The 19,272-nt window shown below is 42.7% G+C and overlaps 1 protein-coding gene across 5 annotated transcripts; it reads right to left on the bottom strand.

The window, feature by feature from the left end:
* Positions 1-545: 545 nt before the first annotated feature.
* On the bottom strand, positions 546-9,845 carry PSMC1 (proteasome 26S subunit, ATPase 1). Of its 5 annotated transcripts, XM_074585497.1 has the most exons (12): positions 9,566-9,612; positions 8,893-9,239; positions 8,737-8,790; positions 7,785-7,881; positions 7,250-7,374; positions 6,585-6,770; positions 6,255-6,383; positions 5,241-5,337; positions 4,878-5,067; positions 3,512-3,663; positions 1,612-1,766; positions 546-853 (listed from the first exon to the last, which is right to left on the bottom strand). In XM_074585497.1, the coding sequence occupies exons 5-12, from the start codon at positions 7,307-7,309 to the stop codon at positions 719-721; spliced, it is 1,104 nt and encodes a 367-aa protein (XP_074441598.1). In that variant the 5' UTR covers positions 7,310-7,374; positions 7,785-7,881; positions 8,737-8,790; positions 8,893-9,239; positions 9,566-9,612; the 3' UTR covers positions 546-718. The 5 variants fall into 5 exon arrangements, with proteins under 5 accessions (XP_074441598.1, XP_074441595.1, XP_074441596.1 ...); XM_074585494.1 differs by lacking the exon at positions 8,893-9,239 and having other exon boundaries at positions 9,607-9,845; XM_074585495.1 differs by having other exon boundaries at positions 8,737-9,239; positions 9,566-9,642.
* Between the last annotated feature and the right edge of the window lie 9,427 nt (positions 9,846-19,272).

Here is a 19,272-nt window from a genome sequence, read left to right as displayed (position 1 = left end):
CTGGGTGCCTTTTAAAGACATTCTCTGACTCAGAGGAGTGAGGAAAGCATGTTTATGTAATGAACAAATCTATAAACTCTATAAACTGTTACCTTATTCAAACATGTTTAGATCTTTAAACTGAGACTACTAATGAGTGTTCCCCTTGCTTTCACGTAAGCACACGTGCTAGATAGAGCTGGGTGCTTTTTAAAGTGTATCGGAATGTTACTTAAGGTTGCATGTTTTTTCATTAATTTTTACATATAGATGACTTAAGACACTGAGGTTTGTCAAAAGTTACTTTTGTCCTTGTTACTTAAGCCATTCAAAGAGATATAGAAAAGTAATTACTGTAAGAAGAGCTGCAATTAACACAGCAGCTGTAAAAGACTCACCTCCCAAGGACCAACAGGTGGGGAACCGGCACAGTGTGTCCTGGCAGCACAGTGGGGTGGGTCATGGAGAAAATAACTCCTGTAGCACCACCATATTTTCTTGGAAATAAGCTCAACGAAAGCAACAGACAGTTCCACGTAAATAGCAGGCCTTTGCCACCAAAACTGTTCGGTTCAAATAAAAGCTTTATTGGGAAATTAAGTATTACACTGACTGAGAAATCACAGCCCACCAGGATTTTACCTCTTCAAGAATGAAAATGAGCCAGACTATGTGGTTTTACACAAGACTGTCATCAGCATGGAAACAGCTTCTGACAGTCCCCAAAGAGAGAGGTGACTTAAAGGTACAGTCCCTCGGGGGTTCCCTCCTGCTTCTTGTAGAGAACATTCTCTTTAGACTTTTTGAAGTCTTCATTTGTAACTTTCATTCGCCGTTCCCTCAAAGCCATCAGTCCAGCTTCCGTACAAATTGCCTGCAACAGAGAAAGCCAGAACACATTCCTATCTCTGCAGCCCCTTCAGGCCACACCTCAGAAGGTGGCGGCACCCTCCTACTGCTCCAGTTGACTCTCCAGTAGAAGTGAAGAGTGTTAACAAAACTTAATTCTTAAAATTCTTAAGTTTGGTATTGTTCAGTAGCAATCTGGGTAAAGCTAGATGAGCGTAACACTTTGGTGACAGGAATGCAGCCTCATAACAGCTGCGTTATCCTCCTGCAAGGGGATAAAGTAATGCCATGTTTGGTCAAGCCCATTCGCGTGGTAACTCTACCACGTGTGCCATCTGCTTTAGACAAGCAGACTAAGTACAGCTGAAGCTTCTTCATCTACAGCTGCATTTTTATCTGCTTGCAACAGAGTCTCTAAAAATGCTGCTTCTCCTGCACTATCTTAAATAATGTTTAAGATATCTTGCATGTTTGTGCAAGATTCCACATTCCACTCCTCATTTCCACTTTGCTACTTTTAAAGTTTCTTATTCAGATAAGACAGGTACGTACTCTTACCAAGACAAGCTACCTCATAATTAGAGTTTTGATAAGTTTCCCATTTGTAAAGCTGAGTACGTGTCACTCAGAAAAGGTTATTTTTAAAGCCACACAACTGTCCCTCAGTGATGTAACCACAGGTAATTCCAGAACAGTTTCAATACACATGTTTTTTGGATGCAGTAAAAAAAAGTGAGGCTTAATTTGCGTTTTGAAGTATAAACAATGGTGATGTACACTGACCTTAATATCTGCACCACTGAGATCATCTTTTGCCATAATCAGCTCATCCAGAGTCACATCGTCTGCCAACGTCATCCTGCTTGTGTGAATCTGAAAGATTCGTTTCTTGGTCTTTTCGTCGGGTAGAGGGAACTCGATTTTCCTATCAATGCGTCCTGTGCGAGAGAAAAGTTCAGTCTTAGGATTTTTGCATGCAGCTACTGGAAACAGAGCAGGAAGAACATTTCAAGGTTAGACTGACGGTAACAGCTTCTTCACACCACGATCATGACTTTGAGTAGGAAGTGAGATCGGACTATCCTGTCCACAATAAACAGGAAGCTACTACAGCTGAAAGATCCCGTGCTGCTGGAAAGGTCTGTGTCACTGCAGGCAAGACAAGCCACACCTGGGAAACATGAGAAACCATTGGCTTCCTTGAGCTGCATATAAATATAAAAAAAGCCAACGTGTCATAGCGCAGAAAGGTATTAATGAAATACTTACGTTCTTGTAGTAAGTTTTATTCTACTCTAAAATTACATTTAGCTCTAAAGTTTATTTAGCCTGTGTTTATGTGGCAGAAAATTAAATCACTGTGGCAACTTGAAGAACTTCCTCCCTATATAACCAGCCTCCTAAAAAAACTGCAAGTTCTTCCTGAAGAAGGAAGGTTTTGCTGCAAGTCCCTACCAGAGGTTTCCTTTATGTCAGTAGGGACCTTTGGATGTTCTGATACTCTTTGTTCCAACTTTAATGAGCGATCTTTTTAAACATATTTCCATCCCTGGATCACTCTTTTCTTTGTTTTTATACTATCATTTCTAAAGAAGGGTCGATGGCACCACGTAGGATATTCCAGACTACCCCACACAATGGTAAATCAGTCTGCCGAGCTGCTAGAAGTGCCTTTGTTGCTCACACAACAGTTATAATTTAAGTACTAACCAGCATAGGAAGTTTCCTTCCAACAACTTTTAGATCATCGTCATTTGTCTTTTAATACCGGTACAGTATTTTCTCCTCTCTGCTCCAACAGCACCTGGTTTTGACTTGGAGGGGTAAGGTGACAGTGACAAAGGGTGACAAAAGCAGACCTTTTGAAAACAAACACTCCTCAGCAACTTTGTACTGTGGAGGTGTTTTCTAAACTCCTACAGTCTAGTGACTGTTCAGAGTAGGTCTTTGGCAAATTCATCTTACATCATTACCTTTGCTCTCCATCTTACCTCTATTACTTTAGAAGGAATATCTTCACAACCTCTTCAATACTTACAGTTTACTTGAGGACACTAACGGGAGGCTTAGCTTATTCCTTTGCTCTCCGTGTTGCTTTCTAACTTCTGATTTAACAGACCCCACAGAGGTGTTATGTTTTGGTACATTTTTAGCGGCCATTGGAAAATGTGCCTGTTCAAGCTCTTGACTCATCACATGATACATAAGTCAAAATAAGGTATTTCTTCTCACTCACTTGTCCCCCCAATGACAGCAGCGTGCCTGGTCAGTAAGGAAGCAGCTGCTTTCCTGGCATCAAAATCCAGCTCTCGTTGTTCCAGGTGTAAGTTCTCATGGATGGAGCAGGAGTGGTACCAGCTGCTGCAGACGTTAACGAAACGCTGCTGCGGCACTAGAGCTTGCCTTAACAATAACTTTAAATAGCTGTGCCTTCTTAATACAGAGGAAGAATGTTCAAATTGTTTCTGTATATATGAGAGGAATGAACGCATTTCGTCTCTTCCATTGTTTTTGGAAACTCGTGAATGGGTTCCAATTTTAACAGATGCACCAACGCAGATGAGACGGTGAATAAAGACAAACCAGTAACTTGCATTCTTTTTACCGGCCCGAGTTTGTTGAGTTATGACAAGTCCTTTCGTAAGAAAAGTGACTTAAGCACACACGGTGGGAAGGCTCTTACCTGGCCTAATTAAAGCTGGGTCCAGCGTTTCTATTCTGTTTGTAGCCATGATAACTTTAACATCCCCCCGCGAGTCAAACCCATCCAGTTGGTTCAGCAGCTCCAGCATCGTGCGCTGGATCTCTCTCTCCCCACCTGAATTTGAGTCATACCTGATGAAAATAATATACAAATTTAAGAACATACTTCACACAACTACCATAAACATATAAACAAAATAGTGTCGTGTTTACTTTTTTTCAAAAGCCGTAACAGATTATTTTGTTTTTAATTTAATGTTCACCCATAGAAAACAAAAAGCAAGTTTTCTGAATCATATTGCGACGTCTAGGTAAGTAAAGAGACACTGAACTATTCTTGTAGCTGGGGAAAAAATACAGGTTGTCACTCATTTTTCCATGTCAGAGCGTTTCCCAATGCAGGCAGCTCTAACTGCGCAACTTTTAACCTTACTCATATGGATCCTGGTTTAACTGCACTTCTTGAAACACAGGTACCAGTGGCTGTATTCCTCTGCTTTGTAGCTCAGCCGTTTCATTTTGCTCATCTCAGACCAAACAATCCACACCCAGAACAGCTCACCCACGTTTAGGAACAGTTTGAAGCAACATAATATTTATGAAGAATTCCGTGTGTTACGCACTTCACCATCGGTCCAATCCTTTCCACATACAATGAAATACATGGGGCAGAAGCTGCCTTACCCTGGAACTTCAGCCGTGTAGTAACATGTATGAGCACCTTTTTATTTATTTAAAAAACATTTGACTACTTTAAAGACAATTTGTATTGGATAGTTCCAACCAGCCTACGGAATTTGCAAAGTAATACGACTTGCACACAGGCTGAGCAATAGTTTAGTGTGGCACAAGCAACGCTTCTCTGTGACATCACACTCTGTAACTTACCACAGAATATTCTAAGAACTTAAGTATTTAGCCACCAATCTGGAGAGGCAAATGATAAATGGATATTTTCTCTATGAAGTACACTGCTTCAATGCAGAATCGCTAAAGCCAATTACGGCATATTTGGATTTGCACTTAAAGGATACCACAGGAACTTACACACAGTGCCTCTTTCTGTTTAAGATATTCCACCATAGAGATGCTACCAGGTAGACAGAAGAGAGATTAAGTCTCTGGTCATATCTACTTAACATGAAAAGGTTGTGATATATTTTAATTTCAAACAAGTTCTTTGAAGTTTTACTTGTTAAAAATGCTTACATCAAAAAGAGTATTATGAAAATGGCAGCAAAGCTAAGAAATTGAGTATCACTGCGGTTGCAAAAGCAGTGTTTCTAGTAAACCTTTTATTGTCCCTGGCGATACTCGTTTGTGAGGTGGGAGCCAGAATACTGTACCTCTTTGTGCCGATGGCATCAATTTCGTCGATGAAGACAATCGACGGAGCGTGCTCTTCAGCCACACGGAACAGTTCGCGCACCAGCTTTGGACCGTCACCCAAGTATTTCTGTATAAGTTCTGAACCAACCACTCTCAGGAAGGTTGCTGAAGTTTGGTTTGCCACTGCTTTGGCTAGTAAGGTTTTACCTATTTTTAGTTGGAAAGAAATACTGTTATTAGTTTGCAGGGAAAAAAAAGAAAAAGTGCTTTAACAAAACAGTCATATGAAATTTGTGACAGACTTGGCAACGGTTCAATCCTAACCAAGCACAATTTCACTCATGTCAGCTCAGCAGAGCTGTTGCTGTACTGTAAAATACCTGTGCCAGGTGGGCCATACAGAATGACTCCTTTGGGTGGCTTTATGCCCATCTCTTCATAATATTCAGGATGGGTGAGAGGAAGCTCCACAGACTCCTGCAGCACAGGAAAAAATGAAACTGAGGTTTTTATAAAGAGCGCGCACTCTCCACAGAAGTGCTGTGGGCATCTTGAGAACAGCATTAATAAAAGTACCAAAGGCAAAAAGAACTTAACTAATTTCAGGACAGACCTTGAAAAATACGTAAATACGTGTCTCTGCTGCCTCCAATGCTAAGGCAACTACTCTATTTGAACAGGTCTGCCTACCGTTTCCACTTGACATGTGGAAAAGAAGCAGCGAGTGTTCCCCTTCCTCCAACCTAAACGCATCATCCCGAGTTTGGAATGTGGGGGTTCCTGACTCCCAAACACTCATGCAGGATCTTGGGGTAGGGAGGCCCTTTATGAAACGATGCCTTCCACCAGGAGTTACTGGATCCTACAGATCAGTATTTTAAGAGCATTTGTGATTTTGGATGCCTACCCAAATCAAAAGGGTTGCGTTTTACCAGAGTTCAGACAGAGCTCTGCTGGTAGTTAAAAAACAAAAACACAGAACCAAATAACCAACAAAAGCAAACAAAACAAACCAAAAAACCCCTACCCACCAAATATCCTCAGAATGCAAGGCATCAGACCCTCAAAACAACCTCTGTGCTTGTTAGAATTTAACTCTTATCTTGCAACAATCAATAACTTTACAAGTTACATGTTGCAAAATACTAAAGTTATTGCAGAGGTTTTATGAGAGCTGCGAAAGGTTTGTGTGCACAGGCGTTGTGAACGGGGGTGCCACCCGCCCACTTAAGAGAGTTAGGCCTGTAGGTCTGCCCAGCAAAACCAAATGAAGACACGCGCTACAGCACGACGCTACACGAAGAGCAGCTGGTCCCGCTGTTAGACTGTTGAGCTCCCAGCACAACAGCTATTTGCTAGCTTACTTAACAGTGTCAATTAGTACAACTGAATACCTTGATTTCTTGAATCTGGTTGTCGAGGCCACCGATGTCAGCATATGTTTCTTGAGGGGCTTTCTCCACTTTCATCACAGTAACTAAAGGGTCTGTGTCATCCATCAGGACTCCTATCACAGCATGAACCTAGTTCAACCATTAAGAGTTGTCAAAGAAAGCAAGCACCATTACCAGTACAAGCTCAAACCTAAACCCAATGCTCATCTGTTCAGGTGCATGAAATAAACAGCATTAGCTCTCAGACCCTACGATCCTGTGATTCTCAAGAAAAGAGCACAGTTAAAAACAGTACAAGAACTCGTGCGTCGTTTTATAAAAACAACTCGCCTTATGATTTAGCAAAACAGAGCAGCCTGGCTCCAGCAGATCCTTGTCCACAAAAGACAGAATACTGACGTAGTGTTCCGATCCTACTGATGTGGACACGATAGCGTGGTTGTCATCGATGATCTCCTCCAAGGTACCCACGGACATCGGCGTTCCTCTCAGATCATCCACCTTTGATCTTTCTTCCTGTTGCCGAGAAGAATCCAAGAAACAACTCAAAAACACAGGCAAAAACATTCTTGTACAACGCTGACTCAACAGTTCACACCCAACGGAACAGAACCAGCCTTTGGTATTGTTGTTTCACTGCCCTAAAAAAGGCCTAAGAGCATAGGCCAGAAACTAATTCCACTATTATTTTAGTTCTATGCTATGGCCGCTATTACGTGGACGCGCATAGCTAGAATATTCTTTCTTTCTGTATTGATGGGTATCTGGGAGCTACACTTCGACAGACCACTAAGAAACAGAAAAACACTGTGGCCTCATCTCATTAAACCATGAGAAAAAAAATCCTGTTTTCTGGACAGTAATTGAGATTTCATGAAGAACTGTAATATACACAATATGTACATTCATGGCACTTTATTTCCATTGCTTTTGTATGAAGTAGTTTACATTAGAGCATTTATTGTATTAGAAGTAACAGTTCACTCAAACCTCACCTCTTGTTTTTCTTCCAAAGGTTTCATCTGTTCTTGATTTCTGATAAATTCTTCCTCCATTAGGAGGTAATCTTTAATTCTCTCCAACTTCAACAATTTGAGCCTGCACTGTGTGTGAGGAGTCACTGTAATCAGAGTAGAATCACAATATTTTAGACCAAGTTTGACATGGTACCAACAATTCACTAATTCATTACTAGAAATTCTGCTTTATTTTCCAACACTAACTTCTATATGAACAGCAGTCACTATTTTACTTGTCCCACGGTAATTCTAGGTAAAAGACATTTTTAAAAGATAAAAGTTTCCCCTGCGTTTCTCCTCATTTCAATTTCTCTCTCTCTCCTTCTCTTACCCGGGAATTCATGGGCATAACAATAATCTTATTTTGTGTTTTTATGTTAATTAGAAATAAAATTACATTTGTCCTTCTGTTTAATCATTTGTGACCTACACCCAGACAGATCTAGAGGACAGGACGGCTCTGCACTTCTCTAAGAGCCCACAGGGCTGCCGGGGCAGGCAGAACGCTTACCCAGGGGGAGTTTGCTGGCAGCATCTGGTCCCTTTGTTTTCTTCTTCTTTTTCCCCACTCTGGTTGGAACTGGAGGTTCATATTTCTTCTTCTTATCCTTAGTCGTAAAAACAATTCCACGAAAAAAATAAAATCAGGATATTAACAACGAAAAGATACAGACAGATGATAGGCGCACAAACAGAGAGCGAGCTCAACTTAAGATGAATGACTACATAACAAAATTGTCTCCTTTATGATATATAGCGAGAAGTCCAGAAGAAATATTATTCTTATTTTTTAAAAAAGTTCAAAAATTTATCCTCCTGCTTATTTTACATCTCTAATTTAGATTTCTACCAATTTTCAATGAACATAGAATGGGGAAGGCTAAAGCCTGAAGTAAATCACAAACAAAACTCATCCATGACAGGATGAGGAAAATACTGAATCTGAACATTTCTGTTGCATTTTAATCAATAGGTAACGCGCATTCAGTTTGCCAGCTTAGACAGAGCTTGCCAGGAACGTTATACTTCCATCTCCAAAGGAAACTGGAAAGGCCTCTAATGGTCCACAACATGAAGTACTGACCTCATGTAGATGACGGTATGATGTCATTTTCAAACCAAAACCAGTTACTTAAGTGACAGCTCAAAGGCAGTCTTTCCTGACCCAAACAGATTTATAGTTTTATTCTTTTTAAAAAGAAATTACTACTGTGAAATAATTTCAGTTTTCCTTTACACTCAAAACCCCTTTTCTGTTTTTGAACAGCAACCTGTTTTCTCCAGCGTGCAAACAGAAGAGAGAAGACATTTCACCAAAGCTAGCAAGAGTGTAATTTTATGCGTTTCAGAGTACAAAAACAAAAAAAATAAATTGTAAAACAAAGCCTACGGCAGCCAGCCTCTATAGTAGCATATCTGTACTTCATTCTTTAAGTAAAAGCACTTCTTTTGTTTTTAGTTACCTTGTCATCCTTCTTGCCACCACCAGGACCATGTCCACCACTCTGACTTTGACCCTAAGTAGAAAGAAAAATAAACCAACAGCCAAATATAAGTACACCACTATGAATCTTGAAACCTTTCCATGGAAAGAAATGCCGTAATTAGATTTCTCCTACCTAAACAGAGTACTAATATATTCCAATTAATGGCCAAAAGTCAGTGACTAAAGAGAAGCGTGGACTTATGAGGCAGGGAAGGGCATGGTCATGGGTCTGGTTTTGACTCCTTCGGCACGGCGCTGTTTGAGCACATAGCAGTGTAGCTCATTCCGCGCCACTGTAAATGAACGCGCAGCGCTACGCGACGCGTCTCACAGAAAGTTCTCCCTCGCTCTCCCGTCGGATGATTTACCCGCCCGTCAGCACCACAGGCCGGTCCCGCTGCGGCAGAGACCCGCTGCCCGGGGGCAGCCCGGCCCCACCGGGGCGCTGCCCAGACCCGCCGGGCGATGCCGCGACCGGGGCTGGCGCGGCCCTGCGGACCCCGGCGACAAGGACCGAGGAGCGAGGCGAGCCTCCCGCGGCGGCGAGCCCCGCCACACCCACACCCACACCCACACCCACACCCACACCCACACCCACACCCACACCCACACCCACACCCCCGCCCGGCCCCGGCGCGCCCGGCCGCGCTCCCCCCTGTAGGCTCCGCGCCTGCGGTGACTCCGCAAAACGCCGAGCGATGGCGGCGGGATGCCGGAAGAGGCCCGCCGCCGCCACCCCCCGCTCCAGCTCCGCGCCGCCGACCACCCCGCTCCGCTCCACGCCGCCCCGGCCGCGCTGTCGCCGCCGCTGCGTCGGGCCGGCCCCGAGAGCGGTCCGCCGCCTCACCATCCTGCCCCGCCGCCGCACCGGAAGTGCTACCCCGACGGCGCCCGACGCAGCGGCGGCGACGTCACTACGGGGCGCGGCAAGGGCCAAGCGCGACAGGCGGCGCGGGCGGGGCGAGGCGAAGGCGTTGCGGGACGCGAGGCAGCGGGTCACGCGCGGCGGTCGTTGGCGGTCGCTCGCGCCCCCTCAGCTGGGCCCGCCGCCGCCCCGCCCCGCGCTCGGTCCGTGCCCGTTTGCCCCCGCGTTGTCGGCCGTGAGGCGGCCCTTCGGGGTGCCGGGCCAGTACCGAGCGGCAGAGGGCTCCGCGCCGCCGCAGCTGTACGCCCGGGAGGAGTGGGAGCCGCAGCGGGCAGCGTCCCGCGCTGGTGTCGGTGTTTGCTTTGAGACCCCTTTAGTTCCTCAGACCTCCGGGTTGTAGGCCGTGGATTCGTGTGTATTGATACAAGCGAAAGCCGCCCGGCTGTCGTACCACCTGCGGGCGGTCAAAAGCGTGTCTAAATCAGTTCTCTTGAGCGCAATGGAGAAAAAGCAGTGTCTGTGGCGTTGGCAGATGCTTTGTGGTCACATTTCAACTACTACTCAAGTTGCAATAGCTTTTGAATAGAATTTCAGATAAATAACACTTTTCTTTACAGAAGAAACATGTAATGGCCAAGCAGAGATGATATTTTTACTGGTCTGCCAACAGCAGTGTTTGCTTCAAAAGTGTGAAACTGCCTTCTCTGCCATGGAAACCTACAAGAAAGAGTTGTTTCCCCATGAGATATTTCTCAGGTATTCATAGAATCACAGAACGTGTTGGGTTGGAAGTGACCTTTAAAGGTCACCTAGTCCAACCCCCCTGCAGTCAGCAGGGGCATCTTCAGCTAGATCAGGTTGCTCAGAGCCTCATCAAGCCTGGCCTTGAATGTCTCCAGGGATGGGGCCTCCACCACCTCTCTGGGCAACCTGTTCCAGTGTCTCACCACCCTCATTGTAAAGAACTTCTTCCTAATGTCTAATCTAAACCTGCCCTGCTCTAGTTTAAAACCATTGCCCCTCGTCCTATCGCTACATGCCCTCGCAAACAGCCCCTCCCCAGCTTTCCTGTAGGCCCCCTTCAGATACTGGAAGGCTGCTATAAGGTTTCTCCAGGCTGAACAACCCCAACTCTCTCAACCTGTCTTCCTAGGAAAGGTGCTCCAGCGCTCTGATCATCTTCGTATTCTTATAGTTTAGTTCACATCAAAACAAGAAGCTCATGATCCCTATTAAAGTGCATAATAACTAGCTGATGCAGTGTTAATATCCATAAAAAAAGATATTAAAACGTCTGAATATGCTGGGAAAGTATGCCTTAATCCTGGTAGTTCAAGTTACCTCCCTTAAGCACTGCTACTTAAGCACTAAGAGATGGGTCTTCCTGGAAAGACCAAAACACTCTGGTTGTGTTGTGCCACACTTGGAAATGTTAAAGAGCGCACAGCTCTTGGCGGCTTGGGGAGTGGTCCTGCTCCTGTCGGGTGTCATGGGATATGTCATATATGTCACGTCATATGCCATCATGAAGAATTCATGGGTCACAACTTAGCCTCGCACATACTGCAAACTCTGCTTTTTCACAGGCCTGTGGAAGAAGGTACGTGAGCGCTGTAGAGGACAGCAGCTCTAAAGCTCAGGAGAGTAGCCTGAAGTAGGGAAAGGAACAAAACCAGAGCTAATGTTTTACAACATGGATGGAAGGATCTTCTACTGAGACTGTGTCTGGACTAGTATATTGAGTGCTGCTTGCAGCAAATGTTTTCAGAGTGCTACCCATGCTGGTTGTTCTCCACCTGTAGCGTGAGCTGCCATGTATTTTGCCTGTTCCAACAATATAAACAGACATTCATTCTGTGTGTAGTGTGCCAGTAGCTCTTCTTCCAAAAGTTTGTTTTCCTGTAATGTTTTTCCATCTGTGTTTTCAAAATAAATGAAGGCATCCAGCCTTGGTTTAAAGTTATTTGCAGAGGGAGTAACCAGAAAAGCTCTTGGTAATGAAAGAAGAAATGGAAATACAAAGCAAAGAAAGTGAGGGGGGGTTTGTTTATCTGGGAATGAAATCTCAGCTTCAGGAGCCTTAACTGCCAAGAGGGAAGAGACACTGTGACCTCTCTGTTAGGACTTGTTGCTGTGAGCTGACCTGTGTGGGAGCGTAGAAGCAGAGGAGGAAGAGTTGCAAATATTCTTTGTGACCTGTATTTAAAGTTATGGGTTTTTTTTTTCCCTGGACCTGATGCTCCCTTTCGTCTCTTGCATCAGCCAGTCAACAAAAAAGCATAATATTTTTGTGTATAAGAAATGCTCTTCCCATGGGTAGCACTGTAAGAACACTGGTAAAGTTTTCAGGAAATCCCTCCCTCCAGATAAACATAACATTTATACCTACAATGAGCTCCACCAGTCTGTGACATCCCTGGGGAGATGCCGTAGAAACTTCCAGTGTCTGCTTTTGTCATTCCTGAAGGTCAAGCACAAACTGGACACAACTGTGTGCTCAATCCAGAACCAAACGCCCATTTTGGGTCGAGTCTGTTTTACACCGTGTCCTTGCACCAGAGGCCCCGTCCTTGCGCCGTTTGCGTCCCGCAGCGGCTGCTCCCGGCCTGCCCACCCCACGACAGAAGCGGCTGCCGGCTCTGCGGGAGCGCTGGCTGCGTGACAGAGGAACTTGGGGGATCTGCAGGTACTTTCTCTTCTTTGAGCTGAAAGCTCCGTGATGAGATATTGCGGGGTTGTGCGGGGAGTCAGTATGGAAGGACGGGGTCTTTTGTGAGCGTCACTATCAACAGAGAGGTTTTAATCAAGCCGAGGGTGTAGTCTAAAAATCCTTACATTCTGCTTTCACCCCATTAACCATCATGTAGATTATATTTACACCTGTCACTGTTTTCAGTGTGAAGATCAGAGCAGTCATGAAAAGGGCCTTCACTTTAGAGCAGTCAGTAGGATGTGGAATATGTTTTGCTCTTTGCTTTGATGTTGTTTTTTCTTTCACGCTTTCTCTAGAATTCGCATCTGAGTAAGGAACTTGATTTATTAAATATTAATGTAACTGTCTGAGCTGTGTAGAAAGGTGTGAGGTTTTGATCATTTACTTTGGTTTGGTTCCATTTGTTCACAAGGGTTACTGTTGTGCACTGTGGCTTTAATCTGACTTCTATTATTTTTATTCTTTTATGAATTAGCTGCATTTTTGTCATGGTATCAGCTGTTCTGTAACTTTTAAGGACACTTGGAATGAAATAAAATGAAAACAGATGTTCTTTGCTTTAATGACATTCACTTTATGGAATTTATTGTCTTACAGGATTGCATCTGTATTTCTTTTAACCTTAGGGTGTACAGATGCTAGAACGTCTTCTCCCTCAAATATATGCAATTTTCCTCTCTTCAACCTCACTTTAGATTCAGACAAACCCATATTTATTTAGAATTATACCTGTAATTGGAAGTACTGGTTATGACTCAGATTTCTTGTCTATTTTTTCTTATAAAGCCCTGATTTTAGTGGCTTCTAGCTTTGCAGTCATTTGAGGTGTCTTGAGGGATATTAGTTGTTTAGCATAAACAACCAAGTTTTAATTAGAATAAATTACTTAGGATTGTAGTATGGTTTGATTTGTGCTGTTTGCTTAGCTTTACTTAGCATGAGTAACTAGACTGGCTGAAGCCTGCAGGCCACTCCCAAGACACGTCTGTGACAGCATACCTGGTTTTGTAGCCTTTATAAATATTAGGGAATTACATATGGGAACAACAGTAAAAGGGTGTTGTCAAGATTTTCTCCCAGCTCGTTCCCTTAAATACATACTGTGGAACAGCTGCGGCAGAAAACCTGAATCACGGGAGGGAAATGCTGTGGGTTTTGAAACAATTTTCTGATTTGGGGTGATTTGGTTAATGGTTTTCAATTCCTGGGGCTGGTAATGCTGGCTAACTGCCAGTGCTATAGAAATGCGGTTCTGTAACCTGGCTGCTTGTCTTAACTTTCCACATCCAGATTTTTGGCTAGGTTGCAGAGTATGGATAATGTCAAATTAGGAACTTTAAACAATAAATGTGTTTAATGATCCAAGTGCCTCTGATTTTTCGTGTCACCCTCACTAGAAAAAAAAAAAGAGCGAGCGAGCAGGGGTAAGAGAGAGGAACAGACAGTCCTTGTTTGCTAAAGATGAACATAGCCTTGGGGGTGTCAAAAAGCTTCTCTTCATATCAAAAAATATTAAGAGTTATTCAGGGAGAGGGGGGGTTTTTTTGTGCTTTGTTTTTCTTCGTGTTTTCTACTCCCTCTTCTTTACTCTGAAGTAAGCTTACTGCTGATCTTTTAGGCATATGGTACAGCCCCCATCTGTGTTCCCAGGCTTTTGAGGAAGAAGAGGGCAGCTGAGGGCTGGGGGAATATTGGGGTTGGGATTAGTACATAGCAAAGAGGTTTATTTTCCCTTTGCACATAGAGGAAATTACTGGGATTGCTTCTGTTGTTGATATTAATTTGTCTTTCTTAATATATGTCTACGCGCCTGGAGCTTTTTATGTTTCCATAAATTTAAATAAACAAACCTACAGACATATAAGAAAAGGATAAATCTTGCTATTGTAGCTACTTATAGTGGGTTACATTTTCAAAACTTGCAATTTGGACTCCCTCTTTTCATAAGTGGGTTATGAACTTCCATCCCCTCCAATAAATAAATAAAACTGCAGGTTATTAAGGACTGTTCGGAAAAGACAGGGTGTTTTTTTAAGTGTGTATGTGTCTAAAAGTACCCAATTAACCATTAAGTTTCTGTGCTGCTTACAAGTTGTTCAAATATTTTAGCAGTGGAATGTATTCCCACCTCCTACTAACTGGCATGTAACTATGTGAAGGGTCGTTATTAGCAGGGTACTGACTCCTTGTAGGCTCCCAGCAGAATCCAGTAGGAGAAGTTTCTCCCCCAATTCAGAACAAGGCTCATCACCTGCTGGAAGAGTCCTTTACTTTACATTTACTTCCCGTCCAGGGAACTAGGGACATGGCTTTTTTTAAACTAGGCTGCTCAAATAAGTGCCTTATGTTGGGCAGCGTGTTTGCCCCCTCCTTCTCCTATCACTGAGACTCAAATACGGTGATTTTTAAAAATAGGAATGTCACCTTCACCTCCATCCTTTTCCTGAAGTCTGTATTATACATTTGCACCGGTTCATTTTCAAAAAGGAGTGGAAGCCTCTTGGCTTCAGCCCTAACTGCATCAGTGGCTCTTAGCTACAACCCATTTGATTTGAATTATTGGGTATACACAAAGAGAATGTTCCCCAAGAAAAGATTCACGTGATGTTTCACAACTTGAATCATTAGTCATAACTTCTGTGACCTTCCTTGACACAGCGTTGTGTTTCTAAACTGTGAACAGTGGTTCTTATGCCTTCCTGGTCCCCGGGGTGTTCTGTAACTGCCTTGCTCCCAGCGTGGAGGAGAGCAGCTTTCAGCCTGCAGTGACTCTGCTGCATCCCTGTCGTGGATGGAGTGACACAGGACTAACTTCTCTTCTAATGCTGGGGAGAACTCCACTTTTGTAAGACTCTAGTGTCTGAATTAATGAAAATATTTACTTTATAGCCAGCTAGGCTATATGGGATTCAAGGTCTTGGTGTTTTTGAGCCTTGCCAGGTGTGGGGATAAGGAGGAGCAAGACCCAGGCGCTTGACCCGGGCTGGCCAACAGGATTATTTCAGACCATGAACGTCACATTCAATATAAATTAGAAAGTTTGCTGCATAGTCTGTCTTTCCCTTGATGGCAGCGGTCCAGAGAACTCCTTGCCCCAGTGCCGGAGCCTTGAGCCCTTCCCTTCCCTTCCTCCCAAAGCTGTTGCACTCACAGTATCCAACATTTGCTGTCCACTGCTGGGAGTGCACAGCTTCCTACTGATAGACTTGGCTGAGTATAATCCTTGTATATCTTATATTAGTATCAGGATCAATACTGGTTCTTTAGTATTATTGTTATTTATTTAGTCGTATCCTATTAAATCTATTTATATTTCAACCTTCGTGTTTCCTTGTTCTCCCCAGTTCCGCTTTCTGGGTGGGGAGGGTCATCGGGTCATAAAATGATTGTCTAAATGACAATAAATTGTTACGGGTTTTCTCAAACCATAACAATCCCCAAGGCACAAAGAGCTCTTGCCCTGCCTTTCTTTCCCTGCACATAATCCCCGTGCTATTACTCGAGAGAAAAGAGTAAACGGGAACAGAAGGCAACTTGCCAATTCAGTGTGGAGCCCCGAGATGGATCCCCAGCTTTAGTGCAGGTTTATGGTAGTGACTTAGCACCAAGCGGCTGCAACAGAATGGAGGATTAGGACTGTCACTGTGGGCTTGTCCCTCCAAAATGTTAATGTGTTCCCACCTGTGGTACCAAAGACTCCAGTGAGACCGTTTACCTGCTCAAATTGAAGCAAATGCTGAATTGGATAGATTCTACTGTGCGTTGGAAAGGAGATGGTAAAATAGAGAAGAAATCCTTACAGTCTGATTTCCTGAAGAATTAGAAAAACCACATTTTCTCTGCATGGTTAGGAATAATCTGTGTGAACTTCATGTTCTTGCATATGAAGCCATCCATTCACACAGCCTGGGTTGGCATTTATTATATTCCTAAACATCCTTATCTTTGTTTTCTGTTGTGAAATTTTATTTCTTGACTGCAACCACATTAAAGCAACATTTAGATATACTAAAAATTATATATCTTGACAACATTACATATAGACTTGCTTTGAAGCTTTGATTACTAAAGTTTTGTTCAGAAGACGGTCAGATAAGAAAGGTTACTGGGACCATTCTTTAAAAGTAGCTGATAAGGTTTTATGCACTTAATTTTTGCAATAACTAGCTTAAGAAGTTTAGTTCTGAAGCTTGGAGTATACTGTAGGATTTTCTGTGAACACAGAATTAAGGTTTTTTTAATCCTCATGGAAAAGAGATATCTTACTGGCCACACGGATCTTAACCCTCCACCAAGAGGGAGGGTCATTAACAGACTGTGTGTTAAACTTCAGCAGCCACCTAAACAGATTGTGTAAAAACACTAATAGTGCTGCACGCGTTTCTTTGGTTTCTTTGGTCGTACGCTTTGGACACACTCTGCCACCGGGCAGGAATACGCGGGTCTCTGGAAGGCTGCAGGGCTGCAGAGCTGAGTGGATACAGGAAGGGCTATTCCCAAAACGTGGAGCTTCGGCAGAACTTCAGAGCTTCCTCTTCATTAAGAAGTTTTAAATCACTTCTTAAAAAAACCCTTTTTATTAGTCATGAAGTCTAAGGACCTAGTTAACAATTTAAATTTCCAAGTTGCTTATGTTTTTGAAATAGGAGAAGTTTCAGATTATTTCGTGCTTCCAACAAAAGTGATGATAAAGAATAAATTAGAAAAGTAGAATGAAAATTTAGAAAAATTCTGAAGTATTTATTTCATTTTGACATGTTTATTTTCCACTTTTTAAATATAAGCTAAAATTTATAACCAGAAAGGCATTAACAAAACCCTCTTTGTTTAAAAAAGCAAGTAGAATGGGTTGAAAATGTTGAATTTTATCCACAAGCTTTTCTTGAGTAAAGAAATTAATTGTAACAAACTCTTTCTATAGTCTTACTTTTGGGAAAAAAACCCAAAACAACAAAAAAACAAAACCACAACACAAACCAAACACTTTCCAAAGAAAAATGTCTAACCAAATATTCCTAATTAGGTTTGGGAAGAAGTGACTAGTTTGTTCATTTTCCAGATCAACAACAACTTTAAATAAAGCTGAGCAAGCTGGTTTTGGTCCTCTAGCCAAAAAGATCAAGTTTAATACATCAAAGATTTATTTGAAGGGCAAATGATGCCACGTTGAATGGAGGAAAAAATTTCTATATGCAAAGGGCATACAGTTGGAGGAAGGTATTCCACTTAAATGTCTATATTTGAGAGATGGAGATCAGGAAATAAGGATCAACTGCTGAAGCAAGAACCATAAAGAAATATAAATATATTTTTCTTTTTTAGGTTAATAATTATTAAGGGGACAGCTGAGCTGTATAGCAAGTGTTCACTCTCCGGAGCTGGATTAATTACACTGCACTTAACTGCAGTGTAAACAGGATGCCATAATTTTTACTTCCCCTTTCTGTTCTAGGAGTTGAAGTGTGACAGCGTGTTGTAAAATACCTGTCCCATCCCATTTCCCTGCTGGCTGTGCTGGGGGTTGATTAGTGCCACAAATGATACGTTTAAACCTATTTTTCTGCGTTATCTATTCATTTTGATCGCTCACCTGAGTTTCCAGCTACTGACTCACCTGCATCGCTTTATCTTCAAGTACTTATTCCTCTGCACTACAGCTCCCGCTGATAACATGTTGGTGTTGTGAATTCTGAGCACCACTGAAAAGCAGACTTCTTGGAGCAGGAATCATTTGGAACCGGACAAGCAGAATTCAAAACATCTGAAGTGAATGGACGCTTTCAAAAATTTTGATAATAAAAGTCTTGTAAATCTTTCAGTGCTGTAGCAAAGTCTGACACCTTGAAGACTGACTCATACATGTTTTCAGAATACTGCAGAACACGTCATTATATTAAAAGTTATGCTTGTAATATACTGTGTCTTCATATGGTCTCATTTGGAAGTCTCAAAGCAACAGGCGATTCCCCTAAGCTGAACTTTGTAAGTCTTGCAGGCAGGCAGGAGGTGAAGGAGACTCTCTCAGTCTTATCATCCAACAGCTGAAGTGAAATTACTTCTCCGTAAGTGTAAGCAGTATCAGATTCACCTCATTGACCTGCTGGCAAATACAGTCCCATAAGTGATGGCAAAGTTTGGCCCAAAGGATTCCAGTGAGTGAAAGCAGCATGAGAGCAAAGTGGCATCCTAAACCCAACTGAAAGTGAGCGTAAGAAGAAAATGCCTTTCTCCCTGTTTTTGAAACAGTGGTTGGCAAAATGCTAGGTAGTGTGGCTTAGTAGTTCTCGTATTTCTGTAAGAAAAGAGCCTGTGGTACTTCAGCAGTGAGTGAAGAACGATGTTGCTACGGTGACTTTTTGTTGCGTGGCAGGCAAATGTAGTAATCATTTGATTTGTTTGTAAGATCTAACATATTAGCCAGGCTGTATTTTATAGGGCTTTTGGTAGCTTTATGAAAGCTGATACAAAAGACTGCCTGATGAGAAAAATTGCTAAGGTTGGGGAAAAGAGAAAAAGTGGTGAATTATGGAGATATCATCTAAACGGAATACAGAGTTCTTCACCTGCCAATTAATAGTTGCTGATGTTGAAAAGGTGCCATCACCCAGTGCTCCTCAAGGTCAACCCGTTGATATACTAATAGTCTAGGATGGTTTTAACAAACTGAATACTTCATCATTAATTACATCACTAATCACATAAATTTAGTTTGTTCCAGAGCCACTTTGCAGGACCCAGTCAATTAATGAAGAGACACTGAAATAATTTTCATGGAAAGAGGAAAACATGCAATAGGCTTTCCCCCTCATTTCGCAGAAGGTAATATTTCTAAAGACACATATGAAGGCTTTCTAAAGATGATACTAACTACTGATTGGGCTGTGAGTCTGAAATTCTTGGACAGTACCAGGTGTTTGCCAAGTCTGCGTACTTGA

The sequence above is a fragment of the Larus michahellis genome, chromosome 4 (assembly GCF_964199755.1).
Source record: "Larus michahellis chromosome 4, bLarMic1.1, whole genome shotgun sequence".
Taxonomy (NCBI): Eukaryota; Metazoa; Chordata; class Aves; order Charadriiformes; family Laridae; genus Larus; species Larus michahellis.
The sequence above is the reverse complement of the archived record's forward strand: the minus strand, read 5'-3'. Positions and strand labels throughout refer to the sequence as shown.

Excerpts from the sequence above, each read along its gene's own strand:
- PSMC1 (XM_074585494.1), bottom strand. Across the intron at positions 7,375-7,784 it reads TGCCAGCAAACTCCCCCTGG|TGACTCCTCACACACAGTGC; the intron begins GTAAGCGTTCTG and ends CTCTGATTACAG. Across the intron at positions 5,068-5,240 it reads GTATGGCCCACCTGGCACAG|GTAAAACCTTACTAGCCAAA; the intron begins GTATTTTACAGT and ends AACTAAAAATAG.